Source organism: Zootoca vivipara, chromosome 2 (genome assembly GCF_963506605.1).
Source record: "Zootoca vivipara chromosome 2, rZooViv1.1, whole genome shotgun sequence".
Classification (NCBI taxonomy): domain Eukaryota; kingdom Metazoa; phylum Chordata; class Lepidosauria; order Squamata; family Lacertidae; genus Zootoca; species Zootoca vivipara.
The window spans coordinates 90,625,647-90,642,769 of record NC_083277.1 but is presented as its reverse complement, the minus strand read 5'-3'; the positions used below and the strand labels follow the sequence as shown (position 1 = coordinate 90,642,769).

The following is a 17,123-nucleotide window of genomic DNA, read 5'->3' as shown; positions in this document are numbered from 1 at the left end:
CCTTTACTGAATTTCAAATACTTTTCTCTTTATTGTCTTCCTGATGAAGCCCTCCCAGGTTATTTAGCAATGTCCCCCAGAACTTGATGCTTTCATTCAAATAGTGGACCAGGTTTAGCTGTTCCCTTAGGTTAAAAAATAAACAAAAAAACCCCAAGTCATCAGAGGGTGATACCTTAATTAGGACCAACTAAAATGTCACAAAGTAGCAAGCAAGTATTCAAATTCTTAAATTTGACTGTTAACCAGCACAGCTTCTAGCAGCTGTAAAAGAGTACTGTAGGTATTATGCCGACTCGATGATGATGATGATGATGATTATTATTTAAGTTTCTATCTCACCCTTCATCCGAGGAGCACAGGGTGGTTCACAATATAAAAACACAAATATGCATAACATAGAAAAACAAACAAAAACAATACCCTCCCCAACTGTGAGATGAGGAATACTTTTGCCTGGAAAAACAGACATGAGGAACAGATGAAGGAGTTGGGAGACTGAGAGGGGATATAATAGCCATCTTCAAATATCTAAAGGGCTGTCACATGAAGGATGGAGCGAGTTTGTTATCTCCTGCACTGGAAGCTAGAGCCCGAACCAATGGATTGAAGTTACAAGAAAGGAGATTTCGAGTAATCATTGGGAAGAACTTTCTGACAGCAACATCTGTTTGACAGTGGAACAGATTCCTATGAGAGGTGGTGGACTCTCTCCTTCCTTGAAGGTTTTTAAGCAGAGGTTGAATGGCCATCTGTCATGGATGGTCTAGTTGAGATTCCTGCATTGCAGGGGGTTAGACTGTATGACCCTTGGGGTCCCTTCCAACTCTACATTTCTATGATCTCCAATTAATTCTACAATTCTATGACAACCACCTGTTAAAGAACCTTGCCCAAGAAGGGGAGACTGGCAGCTGGCCAGTAATTAGTTTTTCTGAATCCAGGGCGTGCTTCTAAATGAGGCAGTCTTATCACTGCCTCCTTCAAGCAGGCAGGGACCATCCCCTCTCGTAAAGAGGTATCAGTCACCTCCCTAGCCTAGCCAGCCATCTCCTCCTTGCTAGTTTTTATCAGCCAAGAGGGGCAAAGGTCCAGAACGCAAGCGGACGTTAGACTTTTCCTCTGTGATCATCAGGCAAACTACAGTATAGAAACTGGTTGGATAGGAGTACTTTGGTTGAAGTCCAATTTCATGTCCATTGGACTATGTCCAAAAATTCCTGTTTCACTGATTAGGGCATTAGGCCATTCATCAACTGCAACAGCCCCAATAAGCTGCAAAACTAGTACTGTATTTGAGACCCAAATAATATCTGCTTGTAAGGCATGTGCATAGCTGCCAAGTTATCCCTTTTTTTAAGGGATTTTCCCTTATGCTGAATAGGCTTCCTCGCGAGGAAAGGGAAAACTTGGCAGCTATGGGCATGTGGGGAACTGCTTTGCGGTGTGTGTGTATTGTGGTGCACAACAGTGCTTGCATTTCTAATAAGCTACATGTGCTGGCTCACATGAGCTAAAGGGGAAGCTGTGCATGTGTGCTTATTGCACTCCAGGTATTTTGAGCAGGAAATGGTCTCTAAAAAACAAGGAAGTTAATGCCACTTTGCACATTAGTGCATAGCCAGTGGTGAGTTGGAAGATGGCTCTACCCTTCCCATTCTGTCATTGCCGCAGCTTACCTGGATGGGCTGGGCAGGGTAGCATTGCAGCGAGGCTGAGGCTGTGCAGGTGCACCAGTGGGAAGAAGGCATGTTGACTGTCAGCTTATGATTCCCAGTGCCTTTCACACAGATAGGCAGAAGATCAGTAAGATGGCAAACAGAGTGTACTCAAGGTCCGTGCCAAAGCACTTTGTGAATGATCAAAATCCTTCACTTCCAGTGTGGGAAATTTTTTAGCACCAATCTTGTTTGGGGGTGTTTTGTATGAATGAACATCATTATAAGATTGCTTCTGTGTTACAAATAGGGAATATGTAGAAACATAATGTCTCCCCCCCCTCTCTCGTATGCATATTATAATTCAGTGTGATGTCCTTTGCATAGACAAGTTGTATATATATCATAAGTTTACACCTTTGGTGTGTTCAGAGAGATAAGAACAGTGTCATAGGATCACTGCAAGCATACAGTTTCTTTCAAAAATAGAACCAAAATTTATTCCATAATTCCATAATCAAAGACAGCATACTAGGCCCATGGGAAATATCCTTTTAAAGCCTGGCACCCAAGGCCATCAGGCTAGTGCTATTTCAATAGCATAAGCAATATCTGTTGAATGAGCTTTCTAATGGTAATGCCACTACAAATGCGCACCATTCTTGCTCCACACAGAAGTGTCTTCAGGTATAGGTATCAGAATAACTTCTGGACCGAGTGACCATGGATTCAGCAGCTCCCATCAACACAGCATTGCTTTATCCAGTTGCCATGATTGAGTGAGTCGCTGCTATTATTAAGCAGCCACAGTTGCTCGATTCATACTGTATATTGTCTCTTAGCATGCTTTCACATGGATAATTAAGACAGCTTGCATGTAGAAGGAGACGTTTTCAGTGAACTGGGGCGAGGCTTCGAGATATACTAAGAGCATGCCCATACAGGACCTTTCCATGCTCCTAGCAGTGCAGGGCTGCCTGGCTCTACCACTAGGTAGAGTATGGAGGCTGCCTCAGGTGGCAAATTCTAGGGGGTGGGGATCAAGCTGAGGTAGTGGAGGATAGAGCTCTGTATGCGCACCACACTGCTTATCCCATGTCCGCTAAACTAGCCTGTTGGCCTCTGATGCAGTGGAAGACCACTCAGTTTGCCAGGCTTTTATACATGGAAGAGAGTTAGGGTGACATCCTATTCTTTGCCATAGGCAGCAAAATGTCTTGCTAGCCCTATAGAGTGGGGCTGTGGAACATAATGGTGAAGAAAGTGAAACCCTGCAGGGAGAATACTTGGGTTGTTCCCTCTGATACTATTGTCCCTGAGATACTTGCCACGTAGACAGTATAGTCCAAGATCTGTACAGCCCCTAAGGCACTCCACTATGGTGGCTATGCTGCTATAAAAGCCACCATGACTTGCAATAATCACCACTTCCTCTTCTGGGGTAATGGGAAGGGTGAAATGTGAAAAGATGACACAGCAAGAATGTCGGCCTCTCACGAGTTGGCAAGTCTCTTGCATCACTCCATGCTGATTCACAGCTGGCTGGCCATAGCACAAACATCTGGCAATAAAAATGTGGCACGGCTCATTTTCTAGATGGGGCTCTGTGGTTTTAAAAATAAGCAAGCTTCACCTTCTGAATGTATCTAGACGATTGGGCACCTGGGTGCCTGGATCCAAGTCTTTGGAGGATTCATACAAATATAAAGGTTTATCCCAAGGTTACAAAATGAATTCATGGCTCAGTGTGAAGCTGCTAGTTTTAGAAAATCCTATTTATTATAGATCATTAGTACATTGCTCTGTTTTATTTAGGGGTGTTATAAATAGAAGTGTCAAGGCACTCTGGTTTTGGGGCTAGGTGTGCTGTTTGGGTGCCTGGGTAAGGGGAATTGCTCAGGGATTTGGGACCAGGAGCTTGAAAATTCTGACCTGGTCCAGATGTTCATATTCTGATCCTTTAAAACTTTCATTTGGGGAATTAGGAATGTGCTGCTCCTGTCTCTCCTGCAAATGTCAACTCTCCTCTCCCTTCCCCGTTTTCTCTAACTTTAGTTTATCATGCTATCCAAATTGGATGAATCATGGTCAGTACTAATCAGGATTGCCTTCAACCTATGGTCTGGAAAGAATGTGCTAAGCATAGTTTTAATAATAGTCAGAGGAAACCAGGAAAGGGAAGACCAAATCAACAGGCAAGCGTGGAAGGAGGGTCCACCACACGATCCCAGTCCGTGTTTTGGAATAATGGAACATGACATTTGAAACAAGCCTGTCTCTTAAGTTGTTAGTTGCTTGGCAGTTTGCCAGCTCATATCCAGTCTAAATCCGAAGGGCCCACATCTTTGTATACTTTTTCTCTGTGGTACATCCCTTGCTCAATAATTGGCAGAAAACACTGAAGGGCATCAGCAGGCATTCTGTGGCACTGTCTCCACCATATTCACATGGCCCTTTTCTCCTAGAGTTGACATGAGAGTGGAAGATGAATTGGTATGCCTCTTAATTATTCATTTTTCTTCTATTGACTGTTGGAGGTTAGGTGGGGAAGGAAACATAGTCTTTGATGGATAATGTGTCAACAGAATTCAATAAATATATTGCGTGGGAGAGGAAATGGGGAGAGGAACAGCCACAAAACTTCACATGGAATGGATCACAACAGGCCTATACTCATAGGGCTCATCACACTTTTGCTTGACCTGTATTTTGATCATGTCTTGTGTACCAATTAATTCCTGCAGGTCTGAGAGCTTTTCTCGTTGTCCACGGCTGTGCTTTGTGAAAATCCAATCTCGCCTGCTAAATTGAAAGTCCGTTAAGCAAAATCTCTCTTTAGATTTTCCGTGCATCTAATAAGACCTGATTCAGCAGCAGGTAAGGTGAGATTTCCACAAGGCACAGCTGTGGAACAGTCAGAAGAACTTGGGAGCCAAGGGAATTAATCGGTGCACAATATGATCAAAATACAGGTCAGGCGAAAGTGTGGATGAGCACACAGTGAAATTTATTGATAAAGGAGTGGATCTAGGCTTAGTCATCTTGCAGTAGATCTATTTGAAACAATGGGATTTAAGATGGTCAAGACTAACAATGGGTTACTCCAGGGATAGCTAACCCATGGCGTTCCAGATGTAGTCAGACTCCAGCTCTCATCAGCCAGTATGGGTATTGGTCAGGAAAGATGGGAACTCGAGTCCATGAGTGAAGATGAGGGAATCATTCTCCAACAGAATGTAATGGGCAGGCACTGTGTTTTGAACTGAATAAACTCACCAGTGAACTAAACAAAGCGAATGGAGAATGTTTTATCCTCTTGCATGATGAGAGGATGACTGCTATGAAAGGGTTGTGCAGCAAGCTTACAGTGAACACAAGAAAGCAGTTGTAACACAGCACGAAGCTGAACTGTGTGGATTTCGTGTTCACCCACAGTACCAGTATCAAGAGTTCAAAAAATGACTGCTCACTGAGCGTGAGACTCTTAATCTTAGGGTCACAGGTTTCAGTCCCATGTTGGGCAGAAAGACTTCTGCATTGCAGGGGGTTGGACTAGATGATGCTCATTGTCCCTTCCAACTCTAAATTCTATGATTCTATAAAAAGCTCTTAAAAGATACACATTTCATTGAAGAGAGATGTTCTAGTAAGCAATTGGCTCTGTTCTTAAAGCAAATACCTCCTATGATATCTCACTGAATTCTTTAATAGATACTGTTTTATCAGATATGTATTTGTGAAATTAGGGCAATATGTGCTGTACACAGTATTCATGGGCACGGACACAAGTACAATCCCATGCCCCAGTCTGTAGCACAAAAATGTAGTTTTTTCTCAATGTGGAATCATTGTGCTTGTTTGTCCTCAGAATGCTGCTTTTGATCTAGATGGATTCTAGATCCTGCTGTCCGCAAGGATGGGTGTGTTGATGCACGTTTGAAAACCCTTCCCTTGATGAGCTTAGATGTACCTTTTCCTCCCTGCACACACCCCAGGTGAATGAAGGAGGAAGTGGTGATTGTGAATGGGTCCTCACCCACGTATCCTCCCACCATGCCATTGTGCAAGTGCGGATAGACACACACACCCCATTGCCAGGACTGCCTGCATCGGTTTCCACCTATTTCCAAATGAACACACTGTGAGGTTACGAATCTACAATGAGCTTTTATTTTCAGAATGAAACCAGTTTCTCAAGAAGCGCTTGTCAGAGGCAAAAAAGATATGCAGTAGTTCTAGATTGTGGTGTGGACTTAGTAGGAAAAACAAGTACAGTACTCAGTCTCTAGTGATTCCAGAATAAAAGGTGTATGCAACCATTCTGATTACAACAACCAGGCTTCTATAGTCAGAACAATATTGCGTTTGTTCTTGGGGGGGGGGGCACATGAAATTGAAACACTGAGTAAAGAAGAAGCTTTAATTCTGTCTTGTCTCTTCTGGCTAGTGTGGATATAAATCTTTCATTTCTTTATTTATCTCCGTTTCTTAGTTTCCCAATCTTAAATTCAGTTCACCATGTTTTTGTTTTTGTTTTTAAATATCCTCATGGAAGATTCAGCAGCATTTCAGTGCAAAGTTATTCTATTATACAGATTTTTGCAAGCCATTCCAACCCCCCCAATGTAAAGCGTTTTTGTATGTTATTTTCACGGAGGTATTCATTTTTATGCATGCTTGCCCCCAAATACCTGTTTTTCTACACCCTCTTTGTCTTGAGAATTGCATCACAAAGTTTGGTTCAGTGCAAACTTCAAAGGATAGCTGTGTTTTGGTTTGGCATATTGCTTTGAAAAGTGCAAATTAGGTAATTCCTCCTTCAAATGCACACAAAACCAAATTTATCCCGAGTCTTGGAACTATCTAACACTATATCCAGCCTTTGCCTGCTCTTCCTTCCCAGTAGCACATAATCCTGTTGTCATTACAGGCTGTTGTCATTACAGAGCTTTCTGAACTGCAGAACATGGTTTGCTTTCATGATGATGTCTGTGTGCTGCCCCATCCTCCTCTCAGACATGACCAAGCAAATATTTCTGGCAGCATCAGCATTTTCTCCTGCTCTGTGGTCGAGTCAGCAAAATCTTAACTTGATTCAGGGAGCTGGTAAGACCTAAAACTGTATTACCAACTTTCTGGAAAGCACTTTTCTGAAATATGCAAAGGAAGTAAGAGGAGAGAGGATCTGACAGTCTAGACATGTGAGGGGTCAGTCATCAGAGCTGTCATTCACCGGGTCATACCCTCTAACTCTAACAAGATTTATCCAAGGCAAAAGCGGGCCATGTGGGTTGGGGCAGATCTTGAAGGTCATCTAGGCAATGCAAGATCTGCCATAGGGAATGTAACTTCAGCATCCCTCGGAGATGACTGTCCAGCCTCTGTTTAAATGCCTTGAGGGAAGGAGGACCCATCACCTCCAGAGGCAGTCTGCCCCATTGTCAACTAGCTTTTCCTGTTAGGAACGTTCTGCTAAAGTTATCCTGAAATCTACTTCTATGCAGTTCCCTGCCCTCCAAAAAAGAATTTAATTCTATTCCTTCCCTCTGGGGCAACAGAGAACAAATTAGCTCCATCTTCTGTATGACCTTCCTTCAGATGGACCTATTGTTCTAACTTTCATGCAGTAATAGACAATCTCAGAAGCTTAATTTCCTGATAGGCATAGCCAACAGATATTATCTAGGTGGGACCACTTTCATTCATTCGTTCCATCCTTCTTTGAACTCTGTTATATCACTTGATGTTGCAGACTCTGCCAGTTTCCCATGGGGTCGTGATAGTGCTCTCTTCTTTCCTCACTACAATTGCCTCTTTATTTACCCTCCCCTTTGCCTTGAATGTGTGCCTTTGACTCCTGGCAGATGTATAACAAGGGATTGTGTGTGCTTGGTGTTAAAACTAAAATTCTGTTCCCAGACATTCTAAATCCTGAAGCCTATAAATCACACCAATTTGCATCTTCTGTGACATATTTTTTTTTTGTTTTAAAAAAATATTATTCCAGTTATGAAACCCCACCCCAACTACTTGAAATCATACTCTCCTTCCAACACTTCAGCAGGCATTGCCTTGCTTACATTCAGGTATATCTTTGTGTCCACAAGGGCTGGAACTACCCTCCTCAAAATGACAGATTCTCAGGAAGTGCAATGCAACAGATGCCCCATTCTGTGCTTTTCCGGCGGCTGTGTGCATGTTGCAATTCTGTGGGAACCCAAAAAAAGCCCAGAATGTGCCACTCGGTGCAAAATTCGGCTTCCTGAGAATTACAGCTTTCATTGCGAAAAAGGAAGTTTCTTTTTTAAGAACTGGTTGAGAGCAGACACAGGTGGAATTGGCTTCGGTTTGTCAGGTAGTGAGTGTGAGTGCTTAATGAGTTTCCGGTTTTTGTTGCTGCTTTTTATCTGCTTTACACTCCTCGGCTTGGTGGCTCCTGGTGCCTGAGTTAATAGAAGTGTATGTGGGACCTGTGTTGATGCTTGTACAACACTGGTAGTATTTGGGGCAGGGCAGGGCACAGGGAGAGAGTGATGGTGGGTCTCTGGTGAGCTTGTTAAAGGGAAGGGAAATTAGGCAGCTTTCTGCTATCTTCCCTTTCGGTTCATCCTCCAGTCTGAGAGATCCTGGTTGGCATGCCAGCAACCTGCCAGGTCCCTTGGTAGTGTTTCTGAATGTCAGGACCCGTGGCCAGGAAAACAAATGTCTGCCAACCAGGATTTGATTTGGGAGAAACACCCTGACCTGGCTGGTACTGTATGACTGAGACGAGACCTGTTCGGATTAACCCAGCTGTGGTTTATTGGTGAAGCAACAGCAACACTGGCTCAGCGAGAAGAAGGGAGTTCATGATGGTGGAAGGGAGTTCATGATGGTTGGGAGTTTGTTAAAAGGGAGATATTAAAAGCACAACTTCAGGCAATACCAATGAGACGGAAACACGGAAGGTGTCTAAAGAAGCCAGGGTGGCTATCTAAAGAACTTTTAACTGAGTTAAGATTTAAAAGGGATATGTACAAAAAATGGAAAAAGGGGGAAACCACCAGAGAGGAATTCAAACAAATAGTCAGCACATGTAGAGACAAAATCAGAAAAGCTAAAGCACAGAATGAACTCAGGCTTGCTAGAGAGGTTAAAAGCAACAAAAAGGGCTTTCATGGGTATGTCCGTAGCAAAAGGAAGAACAAGGAAACAGTGGGGTCACAACAGTGAGGAGAAGATGGTGAAATGCAAACAGGGGACAGAGAAAGGGCAGAACTCCTCAATACCTTCTTTGCCTCAGTCTGCTCCAAAAAAGAAAACAATGCCTGACCTGAAGAATATGGAGCAGATGATTCAGCAGGGGAAACATAGCCCTGAACAAGTAAGGAGGTAGTACAAGAATACTTGGCTAGTTTAGATGTATTCAAGTCTCCAGGGCCAGAGGAACTACATCCAGGAGTATTAAAAGAACTGGCAGAGGTGATTTCTGAACCACTGGCAGTAATCTTTGAGAATTCCTGGAGAACAGGCGAAGTCCCAGCAGACTGGAGGAGGGCAAATGTTGTCCCTATTTTCAAAAATATGGTGCTGGAGGGAGACTCTTGAGAGTCCCATGGACTGCAAGAAGATCAAACCTATCCATTCTTAAGGAAATCAGCCCTGAGTGCTCCCTGGAAGGACAGATCGTGAAGCTGAGGCTCCAATACTTTGGCCACCTCATGAGAAGAGAAGAATCCTTGGAAAAGACCCTGATGTTGGGAAAGATTGAGGGCACTAGGAGAAGGGGACGACAGAGGACAAGATGGTTGGACAGTGTTCTCGAAGCTACGAACATGAGTCTGACCAAACTGCGGGAGGCAGTGCAAGACAGGAGTGCCTGGCGTGCTATGGTCCATGGGGTCACGAAGAGTCAGACACGACTAAACGACTAAACAACAACAATAAATTTTCAAAAAGGGGGAAAAAAGAGGACCCAAACAATTACCGCCCAGTCAGTAAAGATTCTAGAGCAGATCATTAAGCAAACGATCTGTGAGCACCTAGAAAGGAACGCTGTGATCACTAAAAGTCAGCATGGGTTTCTGAAAAATAAGTCATGTCAGACTAATCTGATCTCATTTTTTGACAGAATTACAAGCCTGGTAGATGAAGGGAATGCTGTGGATGTAGCCTATCTTGATTTCAGCAAGGCCTTTGACAAGGTGCCCTATTATATTCTTGTAAAGAAGCTGGTAAAATGTGGGCTAGACAATGCTACCAAGCATATCTACACAGTGTCACCCAGCAGAATCGTCCCCCCCTCCCCAAGAAGCAGGAGGCCTTCAACAATCTGGACTGCAAAAGGGGTTGGTGGTAGAACCTGCGGTAGCCCAGTGTAACTATTTGCCAAACACATCACCAACGAATTCACCCTGATTTGAGACTGAATTGGTATTGGTTTCCCTAGTGGATGAGGAGCCTGTGAGTCTGTTGGTCCTTTTGGTTATCAATGGTGTTCAGCACCATCAGTTATGGCAGGCATAGGCAAACTCGGCTCTCCAGATGTTTTGGGACTACAACTCCCATCATTCCTAGCTAACCAGGACCAGTGGTCAGGGATGATGGGAATTGTAGTCTCAAAACATCTGGAGGGCCAAGTTTGCCTATGCGTGAATTTTGGGACTCCTTGGTGGACTTGGTGCATTGGACCATCTGTCTCCCAGTGGGTTAAATGCATAGAGATATAAAATAACACAACAATGGGGTTGATCTACAGAACCCCGCAGCATGTTACCCAAAGTGTGCATTTCTCCTCCAACTTCCACCTTCTGGCATCATACTGTTGGAAAGGAGGAAAGCCGGTCCGCCCCTGCACCTCAACCAGATGTTCCAGACAGTGTGATATGACTTAAGAGTGTGTGTGTGGGGGGGGGGAATCGAGAGGTAAGCATTCCCCCTCTGTCTGTAGACAAAGATTGATTCTGCCAGCTAAATCCATCTCCTTTCCATAATCAGGGCCAGAAGCCAGACTGAAAAGGATCAAGGAAAGAGCTGATACTGTACCTCCCACCCTCTCTTCCCCACTTTTAAGAAAACAGTAGACTCTGCTTTATTTCTCTCTCAGCCTCTAAAATAGCTTTTTTAAAAATGCTTTGGAGTTATGGAATGGATGCAGTCATCACACCAAACCCAGGAACAAGGGAAATAATTGCAGTGTGAACAAAGTTCCTATGGCATTCCAACAAATACAGGTGTTTCCTGGCTTTCCTTGCCCATGTCTGTGACCCCAGGAATGCCTGCATGCTTCTAAATTCGTCACTGCAAGATTATTGTTCATCTAGGCAAAATGCAAAACCTGAAGGCCCTTAATGGACGGTGCAGCCACCTTCTTGCCACGCTTCAGGCATTCTCATTTTGCCGCAGAAGCACTCCCTGAGCAGCTTCTGCCAGTCTGAGTTACTTTTCATTTTGTTATCACCCTGAACACTCCCCAATTTGTCAGCTACCTATTACCTGCACTGCACGGCCACCAATAGCCGCTTCCTTGACCTTGGCAATCTGTGGGCCCTAGGAGATAAATATGTCCCGGCATTGTGACCTATGATCCATGTGGTGGTTGGGGAGGGGGCGGGCTGAACTCTCCCTCCCCAGTTCTGCACGGGAAGAAAAGGATTGAGGAAAATGGAGTGCATGGTTTTCTTCTTGAGGGGTTAGCAAGATTTCACGCTCTTGAAAATGCAGCTTGAAAAACATGATGATAGGCAGTGGAAGCTTAATCCTGGGGGCTAGTCACACCATTTCATGGAGAGGTTTGTGGCTGGCTGTTATACAAAGCTTATACTTATTTAGCTGAGGAAGAACTGGGTCAAAAGCAGTGTTCTGGCTTTGCTTCCCACCTGCCTGCTGAAGTACCGTAAATGCATTCAGCACCAAGGGCAGGAGGTCCTGAAATCAAAGATGCAATGTCCTGGCTACTTTAATGGGAGCTAATGGCACCAGCAGAATCTCTGCACTAGCTTTTAAAAATCATTGTTTCCAGTCCTCCCTGTTAAACAACTACTGGAGAAAAACAGGTTTGGGGGACAAGGGAGAGGAGAGGGAAGGACCATGACTTTGCACTGCTTTGGATCCAAGCCATCCTGTTTCCTTTGCACTGAAGGGAACAGGGTGGAATAAAGAAACCACAATGTAATTGCGTAAATTACAAAAGTTATGTAATTTTGCCTAAGTAGACAGCGAGGCAAATAAGTTCATTTTTGGTGGAAGATGAACTGCAGTGGCATTGAGACAGTGCTGTGTGGAATGGGAAATGATGTCTTCTTCCATCTTGGTGAGGCCTATTGCCCCAACCGTGAAGGTAGAACAAGAGCCATCAGGTAGCTACTGATATCTGTATCCTCCATGTATTTGTCTAGTTGTCTTTTAAAGCCATCCAAGCTGTTGGCTATCACTACGCCTTTTACTACATCCTTTTAACTAAGAAGCAAAACCTCCCAAATTGAATAAAGACCCAGTCAGGAAAATGAGTAAACTTGATATTTTTTGCCAGTTCCGTCTGTAGTTTGGCTTCCCCTTGGGACATGATAGTAGCTTCATTCGTAACAATCTGTATCAGGAAGATAAATGGGATGGACTCTTAAGCTTTTGGTGTGGGGTAGGCAGGCAGGAAGAAGGAAAGGATGTGAAACCACAAGCATCAGTCTTCCACTTCTGAATCATTCATGTAGCTCAGTTTCTCAGCATCACATACTGTTAAAATAACAGAAGCGGAGCCTGGGATGGCCCCGTTTTGCAGGGTAGCAGTCAAAAAGATCTAGCTAGCAGCCAACATGTTGGAAACTAATTGGCACGCATGGTTAATTGGGTCTGATGATACTTTCTGAAAGTAGCGTAGTTTCTGTGCCTGCCGCAGATGGGGGAAGGTGGTGATACTGCCTTTCTTTTGGGAACTGATATAATTAACTGCGCTATAGATGATGAACAGGTAGTGAGGTTGGCTCCTGGTTCTTGTTGAAGCACATCACACCTGCCTGCTATTAAACCAGCCTGTGCATTCAGCCTTGGTCGGTAGTTTTATTAGCTGTGCCAAGGAAATGAAGCATGAGAGCTCAAAGCACTGATGGCCCATTTTAAAGCACAGCTTTTATTTCCTTACATTGGCGTTGTCCCTACGAAACCTTTGACATGGTTTCCGAGAGTCCCTCTGCTCTCCTTCCCCACATGTTCAGTACCTAAGCTGTGTACACATCATCAGCTTTAAACAGAGCTAGGTCATTCATTTTCTCAATTCAAAGCTGGCTTGGGTAAAAGGACATCAGAACATAACATTTCCTAAGAAACAACAGGTTAGATACAGGATAATTATGGATTGTGACCAATGTTGTGTGTGCACTGCTTCCCAAACCAGCAGCGAGAACTCCCTGGATGCAGAGTAAACAACAGTCTATCCTGTTTGGGGTCTCATCTACCTGAGAGACATTTTGCTTGAGCCGGTGCTGTTCACCAAGGGTGGCATGTCACAATTGAAATGCGCTACTTCAAAAGCATTTGAATTTGGAGTTGCTTCCACCAGCTCCATCCGCCTCTTTTAATTTATGTTTTAGAGAACTTCATAACTAATACCATCTCTCATCACAGCCCATTCCAACACCCAGCAAAAATATTTTAATTTTCCTACTTCCTTTCCTGCTTTCCGATCATGCATCATGTGAGACCCGCGATACACAACAGGAAGGGGGAAGAGAGAATAGGGTGTGTTTGTGCAGGAAAATTTTTTGCATCATTTGTGCTGAGTTATCTGCCGGCTCTGATTGCTGAGCCAGTACAGTATACAGAACAGTGAGACTGGAAAGTTGATAACTGGGCGGACTACATTGTGAGAAATCCTCTTTATGCCAGAGCATAAATGCTCTTGGTTCATTGGAGGCATAAGGTGAATGGTGAACTTGAAGAGCATGGCAAGTGGCTCACTGCAAGGAGTAATGAACGTTGAAGGTATTTCCTCACACTGAGGGAGAAACACATTACCTTTTTCTCCCCCCCCCTTTTTAATTGCCCTATCATTCTGCATAATAATTCTTCAGGTCAACTCAGAACAATGTAAACAATTAAACAGCAAAAAAACAACAACACCCCATCAAAATAACTAAAAGCAGCTGAAAATCTGCTGGAGAGATTTATGGCTCAGGTCCAGTATTGTTTAAAAAAAACCAATTTAAGTATTTTCCAATATGTACAATTGTCTTACAGCCTTTATTCCTTTTTTTAAAAAATAAAGCAAAATCCTAACAAGTCATTTCCCACCTGGGAATAGGTAGTTAGAAATTCTATTTATAAGCTGGGGAGCCAAGAGATTGATTTACCACCCAGTGGGACTCTCGCCTAGCCCTAGCCATCTGTTTTGGTGGGTGAGCGGGAGGCGATTTGCACCAGTTGCAAGGGGTTACAGACCTGATACTTAAGATGAAAATTTTAAAAGGTAATGGTAAAGGGATCCCTGACAATTAAGTCCAGTCGTGAACGACTCTGGGGTTGCGGCACTCATCTTGTTTTAAAGGCCGAGGGAGCTGGCGTTTGTCCGCTTCCGCACACAGTTTTTCCGGGTCATGTGGCCAGCATGACTAAGCTGCTTCTGGCGAAATCAAAGCAGTGCATGGAAATGTGTGCTTTTGAACTGCTAGGTTGGCAGGAGCTGGGACCGAACAACGGGAGCTCACTCCATCACAGGGATTTGAACCTTTTGATCAGCAAGCCCAAGCGGCACTGTGGTTTAACCCACGGCGCCACCCACGTCCCTTTGTTAGACCAGTGCAAATAATAATTAAAAGATAATTTATTTGACATCTGTAATAGTCTCCCCTCCCTTGGTTGGCAACAGCACCTACCTGACTGCTCTAGGCAATAGGCATTGGTCGGAAGGAAAAGGGACCAAAGAGTTTCTTCACCCCTCTCTCAGAACTCTGCCTAATAACAGGCTGCATGCACACCATAAATTTAAAGCACATTTCCCCTTCCAGAACAAAGAATCCCAGGAACTGTAGTTTGGTAAGGGTGCAGAGAACTGTTCCCAGGATCCTTCAGGAGGTGCTTAAAATGTATGTTGTGTAGACATGCATACCTGCATCTTTCAGTTTTCATCTATTTGCTAGGATTTGCCGGTGTTGCATGCTGCTTAGTTACTGTTCCTCTCATAGGAAAATTGGTTGCTGGATGCAAAGCGCTGTTGCACTAATGTACAGCTTGCAGGCTTCCCAAATGCATCTGGTTGGCCATTGTGAGAATAGGATGCTGGACTAGACGGGCCATTGGCCTGATCCAGCAGGCTCGTCTTAGGTTTTTTGTTCTTGCAGCCTCTCCTTAATGGGAGTTAACTGAGCACACCACCAAAACTTTTGAGAAATTGATTCCCACTTCCACCCTCAAAGGAAGAGGCCTGGTGTATGGCAGGGCAGGGGGTGGGCAGAATCTATTGGTCGATCTTCCTTTGCAAACCATCCATAGGTTGCTGTCAGTTGCTGAAATAAAGTTGACAGGGAACCCAGTACAGTAGTGGACTTCTTCTGCGAAAGGGTTGTGAGCGCCATTTTGGTGCAGACCACAATTCCCAATTATGCCAGGAAGGTAGGTCTGTAGTATTTTCTCCCTCAAAGGAAACCAAAGCTGAGCCTTGCTATCCTTGCAACATCGTTGCACATGGGAAGGTTGGGAGTATGCAACAGGGAGAAGAGTTTTGCCTCCATTCCTGATGGTTGCATCTGCTTCTCCATTTAATTTCATTTATTCATTGTTTAAACTCTGGAACTTGGCTTGAGTGGTTAAGCAAATAAAAATATGTGGCTTTTTAAAAAACGTGTAAGTCCAGAATAAGAAAAATAGAGGTAGAAGCCTTAGCCCATGATGCTACACCCTTGTGCAAATTAATTGAAACAATGTAGTTTCAATTTTTTTATTGTATAAAACTCACATATACATACATTAGTAACCAATATGACCGCTACTATTTTTAAGCAGCATTTGAACACGGTTTGGCATGGAGTCTACTAGTTTCAAACAGTCACTGTTGATTTTCGGATTCCTGTACCACACTTGAATCAGCACCAGAATGAGCTGCTCCATAGTCGTACAGCCTACAGCATGGAGGCGAATTTTGCATATATAGTGGAACCTCTGTTTATTACTACCTCGGTTTACGAAAACCTCCGTTTACGAACGCCGTGGACCCAGAAGTGTTTACATCCGGGTTCCGTGGTGTCGGATGCGCAGATGCGATCTGCGCAGCAGTGATCTGCACAGCGTGTGTGTGCGCAGAAGCACTCTATCGGTGCTTCGTGCACATGCAGAAGCGTGCCTTCGGCCGAGCGAACGCCTCCGCGGAACGGATTGCGTTCGCAGAGGTACCACTGTAGCCCACAAATTCTCAATGGGATTTACGTCCGGGGAATTCCCTGGCCAATCAAGTACCTGTGTTTGCTGCTTTGTCATGAATTTCTTCACCACTTTCAGTGTGTGACAGGGGGCTAGGTCCTGCTGCAATATCCCAGTACCGCCAGGATACCTCTTTTCCAGCTCTGGAATACAGTAACTCTTTTGTAGAACCCCAATATATTGTGGTGAGCGCATCATTCCTGATCTTTCGTGTTTGTTTTGAGTACAGAATTATGAGTAAGATAGAAAACATGCTTTGTTTCAATTAATTTGCACAAGGGTGTAATTCCCGATTCCCCATTTCTGTTGTCTCTGTGCAGAAGCCACCTTTGGGCTACTCTCCCGGCCCTGCCAGGTGATGGTGTTGCTGAATCCACGCAGTGGTGCAGGCCGGGCACTGCAGCTATTCAAGTCCCAAGTGCAGCCGATGCTGACAGAAGCCAACATAGGAGTCAGCATGTTTATAACCGGTAAGTCTTGTGCCTGAACAAGGCCACCATGAAAACTGCAGTCTCTCTGGAATGACAGAGGCCAATGCATGCCCCAAGATGGCTGGAGCCCCACAAAAGTGGTTGTGCTCAAACCTCTATGTACAGCTTTTCTCTGAGACACCCCCCACCCCACCCCTGTGATCTTGCTGGCACTGCCAAACTGCAGGACACTCCTTTGCTCAACCGTCTGGGTAGCTAATATTCTAATGCAGCCTTCCCCAATCTGGTTGGACTCCCAACTCTCACTATCCCCTGCCAGGCTGGCTGATGGTCAGGATCTGGAGAGCAATAGGTTGGGGAAGGCTGATCTCGGAGCATCATGACCTGCCCAGTTTAATTACAGTGCCGCCTACATGTGAACAGAAGAGTTAAAAATGCAGGTATAGGCTTGACAAGACTCTAATCTTGCATTTTCCGTAGGGAAAGGAAACCCAAATAACTCCTCCCTCCAGCCCAACTCAGGTTGATTCTTTTCTGCAAACTTCTGCTTTGTGAGCGTGGCTGTGATTTCACTGATTCCAAAGTGCAGCAAACTTTGCTGTAAATGTCTGGCTGATCCTGTTCATCCCATTCCGAGTAGAGATAGGAG

General features: G+C 44.4%; 1 protein-coding gene across 1 annotated transcript in view; it reads left to right on the top strand.

Moving 5' to 3' along the window:
- SPHK1 (sphingosine kinase 1) overlaps window positions 1–17,123 on the top strand; it is a 37,493-nt gene that overhangs the window by 9,891 nt on the left and 10,479 nt on the right. Inside the window, exon 2 of the mRNA XM_035104544.2 lies at window positions 16,364–16,513. Within this exon, the coding sequence (XP_034960435.2) occupies window positions 16,364–16,513 (150 nt within the window). The remainder of the gene's footprint in view (window positions 1–16,363; window positions 16,514–17,123) is intronic.